A 23,214-nucleotide genomic window follows, 5' to 3' on the forward strand; every position below is an offset into this window, starting at 1 on the left:
AGGGGGCAGGAAAGCATAGAGGGAGGTATATGAACATATGCACGTGTACGAATGAGTAGACGTATAAATACACACGTGGGGAGACGTATAAATGCACACGTGGGGAGACGTATAAATGCACACGTGGGGAGACGTATAAATGCACACGTGGGGAGACGTATAAATGCACACGTGAGTAGACGTATGAACGCACGCACGCGCTCATGCATGTGCGCAGCGCGAGTATCGGTTGACCCCTGTTCGAACCGCCCCTGTCGCAACAGAACCCCCTGAGTTGCGACGCCGAAATGCCGAGTTCCCCTTATGCACAAAGCGCATACGCGTTCGAACATAACCACGCCGTTGTCTACCGTGACATTTTTTCCTTTTAATTATTCGGCCCATATCGTTTTCAATTTGTTCATAATTTATTACACCAAATAGTAAAAAAAAAAAAAAAAAAAAAAAAAATATTAAAAATGCTTTTGTTCCTTCTGCACACACAAGCACGTGAATATTTTTTTTTTTTTTGTTTTTTTTTTCTTTTTTTTTCCCTTCAAACCGTAGGCTACGGAACGGGCGTACACACGCAGGGGCAACCGTACAGCTCTCCACACAAATGCATACGTATACACACACAACAGGTGACTAACAATTCGTCGGACTGAGGACTGGTTAGAAACACTCACGATGCGTGGCGCCACAAGAGGTATGAACGCGCGTCATTCTTATGCATAGCAAGTTGTTAATCAACCAAGTGGCTAGAAAAATCGAAATTTATTTTTCAAAAAGTACTTATTCGGATCCTGTGGTGGAGGGATTTTGTTGCTAAATGGGTTGTCCTTCATGTAGGGATTGGGCGGCATGCTCATGGAGTTGTGCAAAACGGGGTACATGTCTGCGTGGGGTGGCGAACGGGGTGCAATGGTGCATTGGTGCAATGGTGCAGTGAGGTGGGAGCTACTCAATGTGTACTCGCAAGGGGAGGCGGCACAGTTGGGTAACTTTCGACTAATGCGTCCAGTCGAAGAGGAGCTAGCGAATCGGCTCAGCTAGCTATTCGCAGCGAAGCTGATGAGATGCGCTAAACCGTTCAGCTGTGCGAAACTGTTGGACTTTGCAAACGTGGGGGTCCCCCGCTGCGCCCTACTTGAGTTGTACAAGTTCTTCGTTATGGGCACGAAGGTCGGGCTGGAGTTCATGTGCACCGGGTTGGACGTGTTGAAGGGGTTCATCGTGACGTTTCCGTCTGGGTTCGGCGCGGGCGCTGCGTGGCGTGGCAAATTGGGGCAGCGGTGAGTGTGCAAAATGGAACGCGTTTAATAGGGCACGCTAAAGAGAACAAGTTGAACAGAACAAGCTGAACTGAACACGCTGTGCACGACGACGCGCAGAGAGGGGCCTACCGCTTGCCTTGGACGAGCCGGCCTTGCCTTCCTGGGGCTTCGCCTCGGGCTCCTCCTTCTTTTCCTTCTCCGCCGCTTTGCTGCAGGGGGGGGGTGAGCGCGCATTGGTGAAAGGTGAAAGGTGAAGGGTGAGCGCGCACTGGTGAATTGGTAAATTGGAGAAAGGTGAGCGCGCCGGGCGGCAGCCTTACCGGTTGCGCTCCATGATGGTCTTCAAACTGTTGACCGAAATGGCGATGTCCTTCCACCCGCGGCTCTGCGCGAAGGAGTGCAGGTTCTGCAGGTACTTCCGTATGGAGTGCTTCACCTTGTTCGAGTAGGGAAAGGAATGAAGGACGCGAAAGAGGAAGATGACGACCGATTTGGAATTGATCCAAGATTTCTGATGATTGTTATTTTCAAAGAGAAGAGAAACGAGGAGCTTCTCCCACTTGGCCACCTTGCCGATGATGAAGGAGTGTTCGATTGTAACTTTCGATTGGAAATTGAGCGTGCTGCTAAAGCAAGGGTTTTCTTCGGACACTAGTTTAAAATGTTTGGGGTCTTGGCATAACTGGTATGCGTAGGAAAAGAGTTCATTAAAAAAGAGCCCGATGTTTAGAGCCTCCTTCTCCGTGCAGGCATTTATAATCGGCATGAGCATTTTGATACATACGTAGGTTAGTAGGCAGAAATTGAAGAGAGGTGTGCGGAATTCTAAGAGTAGGAGGATGAATTTGGAACAGAAGAGAGAGTCCTTTTCGCTGTTTAATATTCTCGGCGCGATGAGACATTTGACGAAAGCTGTAAAGGTGGTCAGGTCGATTTCTTGTGGGTTCACCCAGTGGTCCACCACATGGGACAAGTGCTTTTTTATTTTCTCTGTGTGTTGGATGTGAAACTGGTATTCACTGTTGATGGTTCCTCTTTTGGATCGGAGCTTCCTGAGCTTCTTCAGAACCCATTTGTAGTCTTCATTTTTTTTATTCTCCTCATGATGCTTTTCTAGCTTCTTTATGTACGCGTCATACCTTTCTATCACCTTCTGGTACTGCTTGTGGGGCACATAGATGTCTGTGATGCTTAGCCGCCAGTAGGTGAGATAGAAGTCGATGTTAATCCCGTTGAGGCTCTCTATGCTTAGGTACCTCTGCACGATGGGCATGACGGCTTCCTTCCACTTCTCCTCGTTGGCGCGCTGGATGGCGGCATCGCCTCTGTTAGCGGCATCACTTCGGTTTGCGGGGTCGTCTCGATTGGCAGCCTCGCTCCGGTTGGCGGCCTCGCCTCTACCGCGCGCCAGGGGGGAAGAGGACCTGGGCTGCCGCCTCGCACCGCCGCGCTCGTCGAAGAAGGGGAAGGCAAATCGGATGATATGAAAGGACTGCGAAATGTCGAAATAGGAAAAGATCAAAGTGATGCTGGGGATGTAGGTCAAATACAGGTAGGGCTCCGTGTTCGTCTGCAAAAAATTGATAAACTGAAGGAGAACTGCATCCACTTTGTCAATCAGGGAGGAGATGTTTCTTAAGTTACTCGTGTTACTATCGAACAGGTATTCATATTTCAGTTTGGAAAGAATACACAAGAAGAGGTACACGACATTGGGGTTGGATAAATTCCTAGTCGCATTATCAACGCAGAGTTTTTGTAGCCGCTCATCATCCATCTCCGCTTTTTCTATATGTTCGTATTCTACGTTATTCATATTAAAATTGAAGCTTTCTTCCAAAAACATGATTTCCTTTTTGAGGAGCTTCAGTCCACACTGGGCATTCAGCTGATCTTCGTTAAGCTCCTGCACGTCGATCGATGCGCTTGTCCCTCCGTAGATTTCGATCAGCTTCTGCAGGTAGTCCACATCGAAAATGTAGCCGCTCATGACGTCGGGGTATTTCGCATTCGTCGCGTTGAGGACGCTTACCAGGAATTCGTCGCCACAGTGGGGGGGGGTCTCCCTCTGCGGGGCGGTCTCCCAATGGGATGCCTCTACCCCCTCGTTTGGCTCCCCCTTCAGTTGCGCTTCCCCCCCACTGGAGACGCCCCCCTTACTGTTCCTCTGCTGCGCTTCGATTCTATTTCTAAGGAAGAGCTGGTCCGATGTGTGCAGCTCCGAAAATAGCCTCTTCACAATGGAGATGATAAGAGGGTACAAATCCGCAAAGGGATGTTTGGACAAAAACTTGGCACTGACTAGCGAAAGGTTAATTAACTTCTTCGGTTTGAAAAAAGAGTCATCAAAAAGATCTGAACTGTTCATACTGTACTGTTTGCTTAACTGGTAATTGCTAACATTTAGCAGCTGTTGTCTCTCCACAATTTTAAAAACAAAAATGTCGCTGGAGAAGCTGTGTATATCTTTAATAGATTCGGAGAGAGTTACTATCATGTTGTTATCGAACAGCTCGCACTGCTGCAGAATCACTTCCGAAGAGATGAAGGGGTTTCTGTTGATCACCCTGGTTAGCTGCATTAGGATGCTTTGCACTTTGCTGCTGTATCGGTCCTTCAGTATATCCGACGTAATCCTTTTGATAATTTTCCTCAACTTGTTTTTGGCTAGCTCGAAGTTGATGCTGGAGAGGGCAATGGCTGCTTTGGTATGCGGCAAGAGGGGGGTAACTGTAGTGTTGCCTCCCCCCTCGCTGGGGCCCCCCTTTCCCGGCCGCTCCACCGCCAGCTTGGAAACCGCCTTCTGGTACTTCGCCACTTTGGCGTAAAATTTGGAGTACAGCTTGTAGCGCCTGGACACGGGGACGAGTCGCAGCACGTTCCATATGTCCTCATTCAGGGGGGAGGCATCGCCATCATTCGCGTCGCTTCCCCCGATGGTTCCGCTTCCGCTTCCGACAGTTCCGCTGCTTCCGACGCTTCCGCCGCTCCCCCCCTCGTCGTCCTCATTTATCGGGCAGAGGAAAAAAAAGCGGATGAAGAGCTTGTCAAAGTTGGCATGCAGCTCCTCCCCTCGACTCACCTTCCTCTTCACGTAGGCCCTCACCAGGAGCAGCAGCCTCCTCACCAGGGACTTATACAGGTACCCGAAGTAGCCCAGGTACTTGACATACTGCAGTGCTCTGTTGAAAAAGTCGTCCGCGCTTTTTATCTTCTTCATGTAGTTGTTGGTTCGGTTGGACGAGAAGAAGTTCAGGAAGGTGTCCAGGTCGCTCGCGCAGGCGGCGTCGGCGATAGCGGCGCTGCCGACCTGGTTTGCCTCACTGGTGGGGTGCGCACCGCTAACCTGGTTTGCATCACTGGGGGGATCCGCTTTGCTGGCGTGGTGTACACTGCTGACTGGATCCGCCTCGGACGAGTCCTCAGACGGCGGGGCGTTCGAGCAGAGCAGGAGGTGCTTCCTCAGCGGGCGCAGCAGGGTGGAGGATCGACTGGACTGATTTGCGCGTGTTTTCTTCTTCTTCGCAGTTTCGTCGGCTTTCCCGTAAAGCGAGTGCCCATCACAGGTGGCTCCATCACAGGGGGTTCGATCACTATTGGCGTTTCTGGCCCCCCCGGGGGCGCCGCCCCTCCCATTGTGCATAACGCTTTTTAAAATTTGCTTCATTTTTTTTTTCTTCTTTTGGATTTTCTTTTCATCCCTGAACAGGTTCTGCAGGTGCGTCTTGTTCCGGTTCAGCACTTTAATGCACTGGTAGCTGTAAAGCCTCCTGGTGTCGAGATGAATCTTGCAGAAGAAGCAGGGCCCACCGGTGTCTCCATTTTGTGCAGTAGTACCCTCATTCTGGGGTTTGTCTTCCCGAGAGAAGGCAGCTTCTCCCCCGGCTACATTGTTCGCCTTTCTTATATAGTAAGGCACTTGTCTCTGTTTTAGATTCGACCCACTTGCTGTGTGTGCCTCCCGAGGAGCTTCACCTGCGAGGTATGCCCTCTCAAACGAGGTGATGGAGTGCCCAATGAGCCTAGACATAGACAAACTAACGTAGTAGTTGAGGAAGGGGTTGCACTGGTAGCTAGCCATATGGTCCAGCAAGGTGACAACATAGCTCCAGGCATTTAGATTAATCAAAGATGATAAGAAGAGAAATTTTGGATTTTTAATAAAAAAGAGTCGACCTAGAAGAAAGAAATAATTGTCATCTGGAAGGAAGAGGTAGTCATACGAATTAGTGTGCTTCAAAAATTTAGAGTTGGCCACTTCGTTCCTCAGCTGTATTTCCCTCTCGATGTAATTCTTTACGAAATTTTCTGCACCATTGGATTTGTTGTGAATCATATCAAAAAGGAAAAACTCAATCGGGTCCTTGTTCTGGAGATCCGCGATTTGTTCGTTTTTTTTTTTTAGGTCGACATGTTTGCAATTTAGGAGGTAGTGCACTACGCGGTTGTCCACGTGTTCCGATTGCCCCTCTTCGAAGATTTTGGAGGGGTCGCTCAGCGACGCTTCAGAGGTGGTGACGGTGTTGATTGCGTTTGATGAGGTGGCCCCCTTGGGGGCTCTACCCCCCCTGGGAGTCGTCCCATCCGTGATGCTGCTGGACCGGCCGTTGCTCCCACCTGGCGAAGTGACGCCCTCCCCGATGTTCTCATTCGAGTAGGAACTGCCCTTCTGCGTGGAGCCAACAGACGGCTGGTTGTTATGCCCCGAACCGCTACTGTAGCTATGGTCTATGCCATGTCTGGATGACGATCGATCGAGAGCTTTGCTCTTCTGATTGTACCTACGCACTTTGTTATAGAGAAGGTGCAGCTCGCTTATATCCATCGGGAGGTAGGGCAAAAAAAAGGGAGTCAATCTCTCGGATGTAGATTTCTCATAATCTTCCCGGAGCTTTCTATACAGTTCTTCATATGCTATTTTGAGCAACTCATCATTTGGAAGGATGTGCTCGTAAAAGCTATTAAAATTTAGGAGGTCATTTAAAATTAGGATGGAGCACATTTTAAAGTAGTTGGGGGTGAAAAAACTTTTTTTATTTAAAAAAAAAGGATCTAGAAATCTGCTCGAGTCCTGATTGCTTCTTCCCGTGTCTTCTTCACTTCGGTGAAGGAGCTTCAATTTTTGCAATTCCTTCTGCTCCATCTCTCTAATGTAATTGTTTTTTATTTTTAACTCTAGTAGAATGACGTCTGTGATAGTTTCCTTTGTGTAGAGGAAGAAGAGGGGGAGCAGCTGCTTGGGGCTCTCCACGTTCTGCTCGTAAAAGAAGATGAGTATGGAGAGCACCCTGCGCGGGCACAAGTTGTGGAGGCCCGCGATGGTGAAAATTTTGTTCTTCAATTTGATCAAGTCGGTGCAGTAGAAGCAGTTCAGGTGCCTCTCCCACGATCGCTTTGTGCTTTCTGCGGAGGTGCGCTTCCGCTGGGGGGGGTCCTTCGGCTTGGGGCAGGCGGGGGGCAGCTCACCGGGGGGCAGTTCAGCTGGATCAGCTCGATCGGCCTGATCGGCTCTCACTTCTAACTCCCCCCGCGCGGGCGGCTCCTCCCCTTCCGGGGTGCACAGCGTGGAGGGCGAGTCGTCGCCGGGGGAGTGCCCCTCGCTGGGCGCCGCACAGTGTGGGCTCTTCCCCTTCAGGTCCAGTCCACTCCGCTGGCCACTTCTTCCCCTTCCTTCCCCTTTCGGTGTACCAACCATTTTCCTGCTCCCCAGTTTATACTTCAAAAAAAGTTCCGAAATTATTTTTTTTTTTTTTCTTAACTTGTCTGTTTGCTTATGAGTGGAAGAATCCCCCGAGGGAGAGTCGCCCCCCCCCCCAGGAGAGGAAAAAAAACTCTCCAACAAAAAAATAATTTTTGAATAGCCACTGACATTTTCCCTTAGCAAATTATACACCCATATGCTATACATATTTTTGGTTTTCACTTTGGTAACCAGTTTGTTTAGCTCTTTGCTGAAGATGCTCAGCTTATCAAAATTTTTACACTCGATGTATGTGGTGGCTTCTTTATATGTTATTACCCTTTTGGCTTCGAGCGATAGGACGCACCTGGAGATGGTGTCCTTGTACTGCGTGTAGTTGGCGCCGTTGTGCTCCTTCATTTGCTCGAGGAGCTCGATTAGGTAGTGCAGGCTGTTCAGGATGAGCTCCTTCACGTGGCCCGCGAAGTGCCCTCGGGGCAGTTGCTTCCTGTCGCCTACCCCAAATGGGACTTCCCCCGAGGGGTCTTCCCTTGCTGCACTTTCCCCCGATGGGCCTTTCCCTGCTGCGCTTTGCTCCGCTTCGCTTCGCCCTGCTGCACTTTCCCCCCTTGCGACCACCTCCAACAACTTGCCGAAGCTCTCCCGGTGGACGTCCGCCAAATCGTTGGCAATGAAGTTAACCCCGCAGTCCACCGCCACGGCGCCTTTCAAGATGCACAGAAACAGGTCAAAGTAAAACAGGCACAGGTTGCTCTTCACCCTTTCGACGTAGAATTTCACAACTTGGACGGTTCCCTCGGAGGTGGTAACAGAGGTGTGCTGTTTGGCGCTGCTCCCCGTAATGTCCCCCCCATGGTAAGCCCCACTGGTGAGGAGAATCGAGTCCTCTTGAATTTTCCTCTGATTTCTCCTAAACGATTCCACGTACATTTGCCTGTACACGTTCAGGTAGTTTTTTCTTTTAATTTCATCCACCAGGTTGTTGAATAGCCCTTTCAAGTCGCACTGTTCCTTTAGGGGGATTCTAAATTGGAGGTCTTCTGCAGTTAGGAACTTAAAATCTTCGTCCACTTTTATAAATTCTTTCTCTGTCCCAGCAGGGGGGGTTCTATCTGCTGCCTTCACTGTCACTGCGAGGGGTGGTGGACTGTCTCTTCTGAGGTAGGAGGCGTCCTTTGGCTTCTTCTTCCCCTTCTCGGCATCGCTTGTAGAGGTGTCCTTTCGAGCGTTTCCGTTACCTTCCTTACTGTCGTCTTCTTTCTTTTCACTTGTGTTGTCTTTTTCGTCAGCACTAGGACTCTCCTTGTTCTCTTCTTCCTCCCCATCTGCATTTCGCTTTCTCTTCCGAACTGCTCTGCTGGCTCCTTTTGTGTGTGCCTCATCTGAGGGGTTAACTTCCCCTTTCGCATTTCCACCAACAGAGAGGTGTTGCGGTTTCTCAGTTGGCGCATCTTCACATCCAGTTTGCTCCTTCCCGCTGCGGAGCAAATCCGCTTGGTACCTTTTCACTTCCTCCAAAATGGCTAGCAGAATTCTTTCATACGATTTCTTAACCTTTGGGAAGTTACTGGCCACGTCATCTTCCCGGAACTCATTCAACACGCACACTTGGTAGGTGAATAGGCGATCTATATCCTCCATTGGGGGCGAAGCATCCGTTTAGGGTTAGGGTGCCAAGGAGGACGTGAAACAGGGTGTGGGGGTGCCAACTGGTTGCCGGCGCGAAGTGGGAGTCGGGCGAGATCTCCGTGGGGCGCGGCATCCGTTCTACGTCGGCAGTTGCGTTGGCGGTTGCATCGGCAGTTGCGTCGCGACGTGACGGTCGCCCCCCGTGCTTTGACGTGGAGTGCAGGCCCCCAAAAAGCGTCACGATTAAGCGGCAAAAGTGATCTCCAGAGTTGAGCGGCAAATGTGGCTGCCAAACGTGGCTGCCAAACGTGGCTGCCAAACGTGGCTGCTAAACGTGACGGCCAAACGTGATCGCCAAACGTGACTGCCAAACCGCGCGCGGATGCGAAAAATCCCAAACAGGCAGTTACGTTCTTCCGTGCGAGGACGCGTACACGTTCGCCTTCATTTGGAAAATCGTAACTCAAAAAAAAAAAAAAAAAGCCAAAATTTGAGTTAAAAATGGAGAAAGGAGAAATAAAAAAAAAATATTTGCAAATATCTGTACGTACGTAAGAGTTAATAAAAAAATGGAAAAGGAAAAACGCCAAATTTGTTGCGCTTTTATTTTTCATGTGCCAGGGGGGGTGGTGCCGCGCGTTTTCTGTTTTGCGTGGGCACAGTTGGCGTGTTTGTAGGTGGGCATGCGCAACGGGTAGCCAAGCGCGCGGTGGTTCTCCACCTGGAGGGGTGTTTCCTCACGGGGGGTGCTGCCTTCTCATGGGGGGTGCTGCCTTCACATGGAGGGGGTAGCTCCCCTCATGGGGTGCGTGTATGCCCAAGTATATGCGCATCTCCGTGGCTACCTGTGGCGTGTACTCAAGCTGGGTAGCCAAATGGGAACCGCGCCAGTGGTGAAGCGGCGTTGACTTTAAAGGGGAAAATTTCAGCGCGCCATGGAGGAGGGGAAAAATAATTTTTTAACCTGTATGCTGGGTGACATTTTATATTTATGCCACGGCAGTTTCGTTTCGTTTGGGTGAGATTCGCCGCGCGGGTTGAAAAGGGGGGCATACCTGGTTGAATGTCCCTACGTATGTAGTTGTGCGGTTTGCACGAGGTTGCCCATCCGATTGAGGGAGACTTCCCACCCGCTTGCACGCACTGCGCCGCGCCACAGGTCAGTCAAGTTTACACTGCGCGGAAGAACGGAGAAGCCGTAAAATGGCATACGGCGTTGGGAAACCATGCGAGGGGCGTAAAAGAACTGTTCGTCGCTTTACGCAGGCGGGACGCTTCCCACACTGAGAAGCGCGCCGTGGGTGTTGTTTCACGGGTAGGGGGGGAGAAGTTCAGTCTGACCGCCGCCTTAAGAGCCCCCAACAAGCTGCCTACAACAGGCAACAAAGCGCAAGGAGGGCACAAAAACAAAAGCGTATACGAATGAGGGGCACACGTGAAGGCCGCTAAACAAGCCAGGTGTAGCTGACCCGGGGGAGAAGAACAATAAAGTGGATGGTCACTTTGAAAAGGGGAAAAAAAGAGGAGCAATTCGCAGGTTGCAAACGTCTACCACATGCACATTATGCATGCCTCCCTCCATGGCGCCGCTTCCAAAAGGGCAGTCACTCCCCGTGCTTCTTCTTTCGCCACACCTTGGTCTGCACAGCAGGGTCGAAGGGGTAGGAGCTGAGCGGAAATAAAAAGTTCGTGAGTTCGACGAATTGCGGGGGAGTCAACTGCTGGGGCCTCAAATGACAAACAGATGGCGGGAGCTGAAGCTCCTTTGTGGTGGAGTATTTCGCCAGGAGAGGCTTCAAACTGGACTTAAGTTTCTTCCTCCTCTGCTGAAACGAATGTCTTAAAATTTCTTTTAAAAAAAGTAAATTGCAATTAAGGCTGGACTGTTTAAAAATAATTTTCATCACAGCAGCTTCCACCTTGGGAACCGGGTAGAAGGCCGAGCTGGGGATTTTAAAAAGCAAATAAGGGGATGTATACAAATTAAAGAGTATGCTTAGGATAGAATAGCTCTTCTCATTTACTTTGGAGACAATCCTCTGGCCAACTTCATATTGAATGGTCACGATGGCTTGCTCAATGTAGTGGTGGTAATCGAGGAGGCAGAACAATATTTGGGAGGTTATATAAAAGGGTAAGTTTCCTATTACCGTCAATTTGGTGGCTTTGCTTTCGGAGAGGTCTTTGTAATTTATTTGCAACACATCGTCGTGGATGAAGTCAAAGCCGGGCATGGTTCTGCTCAGCACGGATAAGGCTCGGCTGTCTATTTCTACGGCCGTCATTTTTTTATATTTTGCGAAGAGGAATTTGCTTATTTGCCCGAGTCCGCACCCCAGCTCGATGATTCCCTTCCCCTGGTCTCTCACGCTTTGGAAGGCGGGGCCATCCGGGTTGGCGGCCTCCTCATCCGGGTTCGCGGCGCAATTATGCGGATTAGCGGCGGAGCCATCCGGGTTGGCGGCCTCCTCATCCGGGTTTGCGACTTCCTCATCTGCCCTGGCAACTCCCTTGTGGCCGTCGTTACCCGCGCGGTGCTCGGTCCGATTCTTCGTCCGCTTCCCCTTCCGCTTCTGCTCCCCCTTCGCGCCGCCCCCCCGCCGAGTGCCAACCCGGTTGTCCTTCAGGTAAAACGCATCGGCACCCAGCTCAATCGCGCTGACCATTTTCTGAATGATATTTTCATCCTTTAAATAATTCTGCCCCAAACTTCTCTTTGGCTTGAACTCCCTCGAGGGTATTTTAGTTCTGAGGATGTTCTGATCTCCACCCGGTTGCTCCAGGGGGTATATGGTTATCCCTTCGAAGGTCCTGCCGATGAATTTGTTTTCTCCTTCATCGTGGATCTCCCCCCCATGAGGGGAGGAGTCTTGCAGATCATCATTTTGGCTGGGCTCTTTGGAAAACGGGGGGTTATGCGGTGTGAGGTTGTTTTCACGTCTACCTCGATTGGGGCGCCCTCCTTTTTGTTGCAACCGGTTCGATGGCCACGCCGAGTGAATGTAATGAACAACCGGGAGTTGTCTCCTTTTCCGCGCGCTGCCTACGGTTGCGAAGCCGCAGCGCCGTTTGAGTAGGCGCGTCTGTGCATGGTTGGCCTCTTTAAAAAGGAAACTCTTGATTTTGAGGAAAATAGCGAGGCAAATGGTGAGTTTAACTCCCCGTTTATTCATTCATTCGGTCGGCTGGGCGGTAGGTGGTTCGTTCGTTCATTCGTCCGTTCGCTCATCCGTTCGCGCTTTCCTTGGTCCATTCGTCTATCCGTTCATTTTTTTTTTCCTCTTTTTCTTTACTTTCCGCTCTTCCTTTGCGCAGTGTGGACGCGGGGGCTGCTCTGTTAGCCACCTGCCGAGGGGTCGTCCTATTCTCCTTTCGAGGTGAATCACCGTCAGTAGGTTAACCAGCCAATGGGCATCACGCAGCAGGCGAAAATGGGATTCCCCCGTTTGGCATCCAACGATTTAAGACCCGCTGCGAAACGAGGGCATTCTAACCGCTTGCCCCTCCAAATGAGTGGAGAAAAAAAATTCCGACCAGGTGGGTATAAGTGCCTCTTTTTCTGTCGATTAACGGATGAAGCGTGGGAAATATCTCCAGAAAGGTATATAATGGTGTGGGGTTTCCAAAACGGCAAAGGTATATTTAATTATGAGCAGTGCATAAGTAGCGTAGCAGTGACCCGCATAGGTACCTGCCTGATGAAAATCGGCGCATACCGCTTTGCATGCTCACCTTCGCACTGCGGTGTTCTACGTATGCCCAAAGAATGCGACACTGAACGGGGAGAAAAAATCCGACTGGAAAAGGGGAAGCGGAGTGCCTTTTTTGCATTTGCTAAAATTAGCAGCCTCGCTTCTTCCCTTTTTTTGCGCAATTTGCGAAAAATTTAAGAATAACTTGCGAAAAACTTGCAAAACAATTGTAAAAAAGTTGACTAGCTTTTTCGCGATTTTTGGCTAACCGTAGCCACTTTTCACATGCACTGTTCAGGTAAAAGGCTAAAAAAAAAAAAAAAAGCAAAGTAAAGCGAAGGGCAGCAAACAATTCGAAGCATCTTTTCCAAACGGAGGGCGCATAACCCACCGACGTTTTCACCCTCATTCGTGAGTAATTCTGCATAAAAAAAGGGGCATTTTTTTCCAGCCGAAGTGACCTAGGTGATCCTCTTCTCACCTTGCGCGAAGTTAAGGGAACCTTCAGCATATTAAGCGTGAGGAGCAACGCGGCACGGAGGAAGAGCAAAAAAAATGACTAAGGCAGAGAACGAGAACGGCTTCACCATTTTGCAACCGGTGGAGGCGGAGCCCATATCCGTGCTGGATCACGTGAACGACATCATCGCCAAGAAGAAGAGGGAGAAGCAGAACAAAAAGGAACACTTAAACGAGTGGGGAAATATGAAGAGGAAGGAGAAAACGGACGAGTTAAAACTGCAGTGGAAATTAATACAGCATGAAAATTTAGCGGAAAAAGGTGAATACCATAAGGTTAAAAAGGATGAAAAGATGCCTCAGTTTTTCCAAGTCGCTACTCTAGTGAATGGGAACCATAAGATAAAAGTGGGAGCCGGACAGGAATCGCAGTCGTTGCATACTTCGAACAGGCGAAAGAAGAAATGCCTGTCCGCCCTCCAGCAGTTGGAGAGAGACCAGGATATGAAGGACTGGTGCGTGAAGAGGTACACGAAAATTCAGAGGGAGAAGAACATCGGGGGGAAGTCCTTCGTCCGGAAGCAGCGAAGGCAGCTGCTGAAAATGAAGAAGTCGTAGCTGGGCCGCCTTCGGCCTTTGCACAGTTATGCTGCACGCGTGGGGGGCAGGTAGGATAATTCTGCCATGCCACGGGGGTGCCCCGGGGTGAAGTGAACGCCGCGCCCTGCGCACCAGCATATGCTCAGCTTGTTTTTGTGAGTGGCCTCGCGTGCGTCTGCGCGCGTCCCCGTTGCGCCCACGTTGCGCCCACGTTTTTCCAATTTTGCCCCAATTTTTCCCCAATTTTTTTGTTTTCCTGCCCATTATGGGAAAGTCCCCCGCCTACATTTTTTTTTTTTGGCGAAACTGTTAACATTAAAGTGGTTATTTGGTTTTACTTTATTATATTATATTTTATTTTTTTGCGATGCCCCTTTTTTGGCTCATCTGTGGGGAGGCAGAAAAAGTTGCGTTCTCAGGGGTGGTGAAAATAAGCGGCCGAAATGGGCGTCGTTCTCGTAAATCGGGGCGGCCGCAAGATAGCCGCAAAATAGCTGCAGCGTATCTCAGAAAAGTTGCAAACTGCCGCTTTGCCGCTGTTCGGCTAAACCCCGTAGAGGTCGAGGCCGAAGTTCTTGAGGGTGTCGACGAAGAGCTGGATGACGCGCTGCGTGGTGACGCGCTCGGTGAAGTTGGGGTGGGTGATCGCGTTGATGATGTTGACGTGCCTGTCCACGAAGACGTACAGCTCGGAGAGGGACGGGAAGAAGGTCTTGAACTTGTCAATGTTTTTGATGAACTCCAGGAAGTACTTAAAGGACATGTTATTCTGCAGGAAGAGCTGCGTTACATGACTGTTCAGGTAAAACTTGATGTTTTGAAAGCGGAAGGAAGCGGCTTCTTCATTATTGGCGTCCATAAAGTTGGCAATAGTACCACTGATGACCGCGTAGGGGGAATTGACCTGATCGGATGGAGCTTTAGCCTTGCGAACCTGTTCGAAGAAAGGCTGTAGATTGTTAACTACATCGTCTACGTTAATGTAAAAGTCCTTGTAACCCATGTTGAAGATGTAGGAGGGTGGCATCTTAGACATAACAGTGCGCATGACAAATTTAGAAATTTCCGTAACGAAGTATCTAATTTTGAAGGACTCCACTTGGAGCTGCTTCTGATCCATTTTTTCACTCTCCGGAATGAACTCTTTGATGAAATCTAGGAATAGGTCCTCCTCATTTATGTGGTAGTCAAAATTGATTTGGTTGTTCTGTACCTTCTCGGGGTGTTGCACAAAGGGGGATTGCAAAATGTTTAGCATCTTCTGCTCGGGGGAGAACTCCTCCTCACGGATGTAGTTGCCAAAGGGTTGGCAGTCCACTGTATCATCGTAGTGGTAGAAATTGAAGAGGCAGGGAAAGAGCTGCGATAGGAAGTGCACATACTTCTGGTACTTGCGTCCAAGCTGTATGTTGAGCTGCTCCTGCACATGGTCGTTGGCGAATTTGAAGGGGAGAACGGAATAGTCCAGGAGAACTTTCACAAAGAGGAAGTACAAATCGTGGATGGGCTGCGTCACATGGATGTTTTGAAAGAAGTCGTAAAGGTGTTTATAAACCTTCATGTAGAAGAGGTCATCTACCGAGGTGGTAATTTTCTCTTTCATGATGTCAAATTTGGGGAAAAGCAGCTTCTTCCTGGTCATGAAGTCCTTAAACTTTTGGTTCAGCTCGTCAAAGGTGATTTCCTCTTTGGTGAGAGTTTGAAGCAACATTTTGAATGACTGCTCGTCGAAGAGGTCCTTCAAGTGGAGGTTCTCCTGGAAGAGGCTTTTCTTATGAACATGGTCATACTTGACCCTCCTGCTGAGGATAATTTTTGCGTCCTTAAAGTGCGGGTTATCTTGCAGCATCGACTGGTAGTTCCCATCGGTGACGTTCTTACTTTTGGTGAAGAGGTGGTTCAGCTTGAAGAAGGTCTCCAGTTTGTTCTCCTCCTCCGTTTCGAAGGAGCTGCTGTTGCTATCCAGGAGGGACTCAAGCTGGTGGAAGAGATCCACCAACAGGTTTTCCGTCACTTCGGCAAAGTCCGTCTCGAAGAAGTTAACAATGTGAGAGCGCAAATAATGGGGGAGGGAGTGCACAAACTGGTGAAAGATTTTCACCGCGTCCAATTTGAAGGGCCTACCATACGAGAGGAGGTTCGCCGGGGAGTATCGTTCCAGGTACAGCTTCTCATTAGTGCAGTAAAGAATGAAGTTTAACTTATTGAGGATGTTATGGAAGAGGGAAATGAGCTTAATGTCGCTGTTATTGAGGAGGGGCTCCATCTGGATGTCAAAATAAGACACGGTGTGGTAGGATATTCTGGCGAGAAAGGAGTAGACCAATTTGGAGAGCATCGCCCGAGTGTTGTCATCAAATAGGGCACCGGAAAAGTATCGTTCCACGACAGAACTGACCTTCTCGTAGGTGAAGAAGTCCTTATTGTCTGGGTGCAGTAAGTACCTCCACATGTATACCAGCGATTGGACACGTTCGTATTGAAATTTCCCAATTTTTTGTAAAAACAGATCGTTCAGCTGGACGTCACTCGTGATGGAAAAAAGGTCCTTAAAGTCGAAGGAGGGGAATTTTTCTAAACAAGTCAAACTTGCTTTTATGGAGTACTCGTTCAGCATATTTCGAAGGTCTGGATTTACAAAATAAAAAAATAATGTTAACATCTGGTTCAGGTCAATGTACCGGTAGTTATACGAACTAATACTGAGTTTCTTTCTTTCCTCTTCTGTGTAATCCTGCACGTGATAGTATGGGGACATAAAGTGGTCCGGACTGGATGTAGCTACCTTGGCGAAGAAATAATCCACGAATTCGTCCAGCCCCTTCTTTATACCGCCTAACAGCTCGGTCGCAAATTGGGGGTTTTCCTTTTTGAATGCTTCATACAGTGTTGGGTTCCCATCCAAGCTCTGCTGCACGGATAGCAGAAACTCGTGCAGCTTGGGGTTGTACTGCAACGTCGGGAAGGCGTCGCTCGGCCTTAGGAATTGCAGCACGTGCTTCTTCACCTCGTCCCTAATGGTTGCCCGCTTGTAGTGGCTTTTTAAAATGCTCAGGTAGGTCATCACCCTGCTTTTGCGGTCCCTTTTCTGTATGTCGTCCATCTTGACCTGCACCCCGAGGAGCTCCAAAAGGGTCAGGATGTAAATGCTCAGCGTGTCCTGCTTCACGAAGAAGACGTTGGAGTTGTCCAGAATTATTTCGCTCAGGGTGATGATGTCCCGCACGTTGATCGCGTTGGGGGTGGCCTTCAAATATTTCAGCACCTCCAAAATGGCGTCGTAGCTGAGGCTGCTCTGTTTGAGGTAGTCCGCCGCCGTTTGGAGGATGGCGGGTAAGTGGGCCTCCCAATTGGTAGCTTCGATATTGGGCTCCCCCCCCTTCATTGTGAACCCCAAATGGGTCAGGTAATTCTTCACACTTCCCGGCGCGATGTGCCCCTCCGGGGTGAGCAGCTTCAAGCTGGTCAGCTCCTCCTTATCGAAGAGCGTGAGGGGGGGGCCCTTCACCTCCACGATGTTGTACACCTTCACGTGCATGTAGTCCTTGAGGGAGTCCAGCTTCCCCGTCCGCACCAGTTTGTCCTTCACAATTTTGTCAACCACGTAGACGTCTTTGATTTCCTTCAACTTGTAGGGGAAGGTCTGCTCCTTCTTCATCACGCGCAGGTACTTCTGCTTGTCCGCGGCTTCCCCCCAGGAGAATCCCCACGAGCCTCCCCAGATGTCTCCCCCGTATTGGAGAAGCACCGGTTCGTCCAAAGCGGCATTGGCCCGACTGTCTATAAACTCTGCTAACTTCAGCCTAGACTTCTTCGCCGCATCGTAGGAGTTATTATACACCATTTCGGCTCTTTCGATGTACTTTTTCAGGATGGCTAGATACCATAGGACTTTATCTGATGTGTACCTGTAGTGGATGCCGAAGTGGATTGCCTTATTCTGCGTATCTGTGAGTACCTTCCCTAGCGAGTTCAAAGCGAAGTATCTCTTCAGCAGTGCAGTATGTGCCAGTTCGCTTTCTCTATCCTCATTTTTAATACCCCCACTTTGGAAAAAATCTGGGTTTGTCAAAATGTAGCTGAAGTCTACTATATGAACTCCATTCCGCAGAGAATGTATCATGTTCTTCAAATGGGCAATGTTCCTCTTGAGGTAGGTGAGAGCACCAGGCTGCTTTCCACCCCCTTGCTTTTTCACCAGCTGCTTGTACGATTTGAGTTCCTTTCGGAAGCTCTCCAACTTTTCCGCAAACATTTTCTCGTTTCTATCCAACTGGGCGGAGAACTTCTCGTCGATGTTCTTCTCATCATTTGGCAGCCTCAAATAGTCTTGCGTGTTGATGATGTGGTACTTGTAGAAGAGGACGTCTTCATTAAACGTCTTTATCATTTTGGTGAGTGCATTATTTTCTATATCCGTTTCGATCATAATTTCTATCATAAAAGTTTCTAAATTTTTCTTGTCTGTTTTTTTTACAAGTTGGGGGAGTAGAAACTTTACCGTTTCTGGGGGGTCCTTCTCACTATCACTGATGACGAAGTTGAGGTCCTTCATGAAGACGTCCCTCCTGATGTAGAGCTTTTCCCGCTTGTGTTCTTCATTCTCAATGTTGGTGACTATCTCCTTCAGTTCTTCCCTCTTTGCATCATTTTTCGAGCTAATCTGCTCATTTTTCTCCATTTTGTGGAGCTTTTCACCGATTTGTATGTCCAACTCCACGTGCTTCTTCTTAATTTTGAGGGCGTGGAGGAGGAGCCTCGCTTCGTCAATGTCGTAATTGATTTGGTCCACATCGTTGAGCAGTTCCTTGGTGAGGTCCTCCATGCGCCTGTACTCCCCTGCGTCTTTGTCCGAAAGGGGCACCAGCGCATCTATGTGCAGTTTGCAGTCTTTGTGCTCTTTGACTATTTCAAAGCGGAAGAGTCTGAAGCGTTTTTCCAGGTGGTCTATGGCGTCCATTTTGATGAGCACCTGTTGGTACTTCTCCGAAATGGATTCAAAATGGGTTCTAAGATTTGCGGTATCCGCTTTGTTCTTTTCGATTCTCTGCTTTAGCGTGGCAATCTCCGCGTTGAGCGCCTCCTTCTTCTTCTTCCCCTCCGGGGTTTCGTCCGTCTTGTAGCTGGCCAAGCTTCCCTCCAGGAGCTTCAAATCGTTGGGGTAGTTAACATTTTGCCTCACAATTTGGAAAACCTTTTTCTTCATTTTTAGCTTCTCATTTTTGATGGACTCCAAGTCGATTAGGACTTCCACATGGAGGTCCTTGTAAAGCTCCGGGAATATTTCGTCAAGTTTGTTTATAACTTGCTGGCGAATGATTTGAAGCTCGTTCCTAATGATGGCGTCTTTCTCCTCGTAGTGCAATTTGATATGCTTCCTAAAAGCAATGTCCATATTTTTTGAAATGATCCTCCTAGCCTTGGCATACTCCACTTTGTAGGAATCCTTTTTGGTCTTATATATTTTGGTGAAGGTCTTTGTATATTCTGCCTCATCGTAACTGGGAGCTAGATCCTGCATCACTCGGATAGAGTACATGAGGGCCTCCCTAAATTGGTTCAGTATGGTTTTTTTTCTCGTCCCAAGGGATATTCTAAATTTGCCATAAAACCTCTTTCCGCATTCTTCCATGAGGTCCTTTTGATATTTTTTAAAATTCTGCATAATGAGTCCTGCGGTGATGGTGTACATGCCGTCTTCACCTTTGGCCATCATTTTGTCCAGTTGCGTGTCGATGTCCGCCTTATACTCGAGTATGTTTTTTTTTTTGCTTTCTTGGTTCTTCACTTTGGCGCTTAAGTCTTCGAAGAGCTTTTCGTTCTCCTTGACTACCTGCTCCTTCAGCTTTTCATAATCGGGGACTCCTTTTTTTTTGAGCGATTTGTACACCTGCCTGAGTTTTGCTTCAATTTCTGCTACCACTTGGAAGCCAGAATCGACTCCTTTTTCGTAGACTCTTTTCATTTGGTCATGCAGGATGTTAATAGAGTTGGTATAGTAATACGATTCTGGGGTTTCGTTCTCTCGATCGGGTTTTCTCACCACTCCGTTTCGTAGGTCTTCTTCTTTTCTCTTTCTTTCATATTCCTTTTCTTCTGCAAGGCCTGCTTGATATTCCCTTTCAAATTTCTGATCGTCATCTGGTTCTGATTTTTCTTCTTCCGCTTCCAATTTTTGGGTCTCCAATTCGTGTTTCTTATCCGTCTCTGCGATGTTGTCTTCTTCTTCTTTTTTTTTCCTTGCCTCTTCTTCGTTCCTCTGTTGCGCGTATGCCTTTCTTTCCTTTATGAGCTCCGCCTCGACAATCTGCCTGAGTTCATTGTATTTGTTTTTTTCCCGTGCGTACACATCTGCGTGGTTTTCATCCGCGGTGTTTTCCTCCTGCGCCTCCTTCGCTTCCTTCGACTCTTCGTCGTCCTCGTCGTCGGGCACGTCGTCGTCGTCGCTGTCGTAATCGCCGCCGTACACGCTGTCGTAGTAGCCGCCGTAATCACCGCCGTCATCGCCTGTCTCTCCGCTGAGGAGGCGCCCGCGCGGCTTCTCTTCCACCTGGGCCATGGACAGGAGGGAGGCGGGCCACGCAGAGCCGCCCGAACCCAGGGGGAAGAGCGCCACCACTTCGTTGAGAAATTTGTCCAACGTGTCCACCTTCTTGGAGTCCTTATGCTCGAGCAGAATCTGCTTCATCTGGGTGTCCCCCTGGAAGAAGTTCACCGCCATGTGGTACGTGTTGTAAAAGAGAGCGATTCCATATTTCATGCTTAAGAAATCGTAGGTGCTGGCAAAATGGGGATAAATTTTCTGAACCCATGGGGTGGTGGCTAGCACCTTGTCCATATTTTGAGCGTTGGGAAGGTCCCCATGTGAGCTACCAATGCGGTAGAAATTTTTGAAGATGTCTCGGTAGATGGACTCCACGATGAAGAGCAAATCGTTGTTCTCCCTAAAGAGCAGGTAGCCACTTCTCGTTTTGGTGGGATAACTAGGCATTAGAAATATGTTCACTTTTTGAAGAAGGTAGGCAAAGATGGTGGCTCCGATCCGGGGGGAGATGTCCACCCCTGTGATGTTTACAAGGTTGGTGACAAAATCGATCATGTCATTTTCGGTACAGTTGAGGATGAAGTTTCTGGAAAAGAGGTGATGAATTAGCTTGAGGTCTAAAACGCGGAGATTCGATTCGGCCAAGAAATCCTTAATCGCCTTCTCTATCTTGTAGACACTCAGCTTATCCTTCGCGGTGGAAGCGTATTTGATGCTCGAGGTGACATTTTTGAAGGTGCCCCTGTCTTTATTGTTACTACTGGAAAGGAAAAAGAAATCGTTTATGAACACATCTATGGAAAAAGAACCCACGTCGTAGCTATAATCGTAGAAGCTGAACCCAGACACAGCAATGTAGTTTTTCAACGTGTCGTGAATGTTCTTGTAGGCCTGCTTAATGAATAGCTGTAGATCCGTCTTGGGCACATTATTTATTTTGTAAATTTTCTTGCCTCCTATTTCTTCGTCCTTCCTAAAGAGAATATGTAAGGCGGTCAAAAAGGAGGAGTAATCTTTCATGTCTACGTTGTGCACAACTTTGGGCGTCTTCTCATCTGTGGCTCCTCCCAATTCGTCAGCATACGATGGGGCTTTACTATAAAATCGCTCGTAACCCATTTGGATGTTTTTGCACATGTCTTTACTTTCTATGTACTTTATAATTTCCGTCACCTTATACACTGTGCTGTTTTCCTTTCCAAATAGATACACGTTTGCATTTTTTTCCTTTTCTTCGGCGCTCCACTGTGGGTCCTTCGGGATGCTAAACACTTCTGTGGTGAGTTTCTCCTTCTCTATGATCTCCTTCGTATTCGTTGGCACCATAATTCCTGTGTCTTCGTCCATGACCATTTGTATCGTGTCGACTGCCTCCCCTGAAGAGGCGCTTTGATGTGGTGTACCAGACCCCGCAGCAGCACTTCCCGGCACCATCGGGTGACACTCCAGTGGACTCATAGCATCCAACTCGTTCTCTGGCATGGGGAAAACCGGGTCAGGTCTTTTCTCCTCAACAGGGGTAATGTCCACATTATTGTGCAGGTAGTAGACCTTCCCTTTGTACTTGTATATGAGGTAGGGGGGCACTATTTGGATGGCATCTTCCAGGGTGTCTGGGATATTTTCGGCGATCACCTTTGTTTCCTTTAGGTACTTGATTATCTGGTCGAAGTTCAGGCCCTTCCGGCAGTTCGCTAGCCCGCATAGCAGGCCCAGGAGCGCCGCGCACAGGGAGATCCTCATGCTGCCCCCGGTCACGTCAGCGGTTCGATTGGCGGCGGTTCGTTTGGAAGCGGTTTGCCGTCAGCGGTTCGCCTGTAAGCGGTTAGCCTTTTTTCTGCTGGGACGTAGCAAAGGTGTAGCGAAGACGCAGGTGCGCACGCTTGTGTGGATGACCTCAAACGGGGAGCTCACTACAGGGCTGCTCTCACTAGCTGTGGCTGGCGCGGCCGAAGGCGAGCCCCCTCATGGGTGCCCCTCCTTTTGGCAGGCGTCGCGGTGGTGAAGCGTTAACACAAATGTATGCTAGCACGCATGTGGGTGGGAAGTGGGTTCAGATAGGTATGCACCCCTTCATGCAAGCACGCATGTGGGTTGGCAGTGGGTTTAGATAAGTGTACACCCCTTCATGCAAGCATGCATACGTTTGGGTGGGCGTGTCTTCCCCCTTGCAAATGCAGTAGGTGTAACTTGGGGGTCGTTGCAAAGAGTTACGGGAAAAAGGAAGAAAAAAAAAAAAATTCCAAATGGGGGTACTCAAAAGAGTGCAAAATGAGTTGTATGCACGTCTTGGATCATACGCAGAGGGGTGCAAAGAATGGAGGCGTTTTTTTTTATCTCATTTTTAGGTAGATCGTGATGAGCGGCTGGACGGGTCTACAAGAAGAGTCGCTTGAGAGGCCGATTAGCAGCGCCGCTGCCCTCCTCTTCATACGACCTAGACACGTGTGTACACAGCGGTGGGTGCGCGCGTTTGGGGGGAATTCCCGCCGACGGCGTGAAGATACAGCCAGGTATCGTTCCCTCACCCCTGTGTTGGGACTTGTCGTTCTGTCCGCGGGGGGGGGGGGGTTATTTCGTCGTTTGGTTTGTACTTTTGTAACGCGCTTTGGTTTGTACTTTTGTAACGCGCTTTGGTTTGTATTTTTGTAACGCGCTTTAGTTTGTATTTTTTCCTTTTTTTTCTTTATTTTGTAGTCTTTTTTTTACCCTATTTTTGCGTTACTTTCTATGTTCGCTTGGTACGTTCGTTTCCGGCCGTCGTTTCTTTTTTCCACTCCTTGTCATTCATCGTTGTCATTTTTTTTTTTTTTTTTAATTTATATTTTACATTTTTTAGGACTACATTTGACGATGCTAAAATTTGGAAAATAAAAACTGTCCGCACGTCATTTGGTTCAAAAAAACAAAAAAAAAAAAGCATCACAGAATGTGATCACATGTGAGCACGTACACCTGGTACACGGCAAACGAGGAAAGCATACACATCGAGGAAGGACGTCCTGACCGCAAACAGAACTATGCCAAATCGACCGGAGTGAAAAAAGGGGAAAAAAATGAGCCATTTTAGAAGCTTTACTCAAATTTCAAGTGTAACGACGGTCTACATAGCCATAAAAAAAAAAAAAAAAAAAAAAAAAAAAGTTCAAATGGCTAGCTGAACATTTTATAAGCATTTTCTTCACACACAGATTTGTGCCCACGGAGCTGCCCCAAACATTCAGCTGTGTATTTTTTTTTTTTTTTAAACGTGTGTGTGGCTCTTCCCTTTTGGTGGTGAGCTAATCGGGTGGACTGGCTCCATGGTGGTAGTGGTCACTGGATCTTTCCGTT

The 23,214-nt window shown here is 48.7% G+C and overlaps 4 protein-coding genes across 4 annotated transcripts; 1 reads left to right on the forward strand and 3 right to left on the reverse strand.

Annotated features, from left to right (window-relative positions):
- Nucleotides 1-740: 740 nt before the first annotated feature.
- On the reverse strand, nt 741-8,598 carry PVX_101385 (hypothetical protein, conserved; the record flags this gene model as incomplete). Its single annotated transcript, XM_001613974.1, has 4 exons — nt 741-877; nt 1,130-1,246; nt 1,386-1,465; nt 1,577-8,598. 4 exons carry the CDS (start codon nt 8,596-8,598, stop codon nt 741-743), a joined length of 7,356 nt encoding a protein of 2,451 aa, XP_001614024.1.
- Nucleotides 8,599-10,190: 1,592 nt separating this feature from the next.
- Nucleotides 10,191-11,759, reverse strand: PVX_101390 (dimethyladenosine transferase, putative; the record flags this gene model as incomplete). Its single annotated transcript, XM_001613975.1, has 1 exon — nt 10,191-11,759. The coding sequence occupies one exon, from the start codon at nt 11,757-11,759 to the stop codon at nt 10,191-10,193; it is 1,569 nt and encodes a 522-aa protein (XP_001614025.1).
- A 771-nt stretch (nt 11,760-12,530) lies between these two features.
- Nucleotides 12,531-13,355, forward strand: PVX_101395 (hypothetical protein, conserved; the record flags this gene model as incomplete). The annotated part of the gene is made up of 1 exon (XM_001613976.1): nt 12,531-13,355. Exon 1 carries the CDS (start codon nt 12,834-12,836, stop codon nt 13,353-13,355), a length of 522 nt encoding a protein of 173 aa, XP_001614026.1. The 5' UTR covers nt 12,531-12,833.
- A 280-nt stretch (nt 13,356-13,635) lies between these two features.
- PVX_101400 (hypothetical protein, conserved) lies at nt 13,636-21,624 on the reverse strand (the record flags this gene model as incomplete). Its single annotated transcript, XM_001613977.1, has 1 exon — nt 13,636-21,624. The coding sequence occupies one exon, from the start codon at nt 21,622-21,624 to the stop codon at nt 13,882-13,884; it is 7,743 nt and encodes a 2,580-aa protein (XP_001614027.1). The 3' UTR covers nt 13,636-13,881.
- Nucleotides 21,625-23,214: the final 1,590 nt, after the last annotated feature.

This window comes from Plasmodium vivax, chromosome 14 (assembly GCF_000002415.2).
Source record: "Plasmodium vivax chromosome 14, whole genome shotgun sequence".
Classification (NCBI taxonomy): Eukaryota; Apicomplexa; class Aconoidasida; order Haemosporida; family Plasmodiidae; genus Plasmodium; species Plasmodium vivax.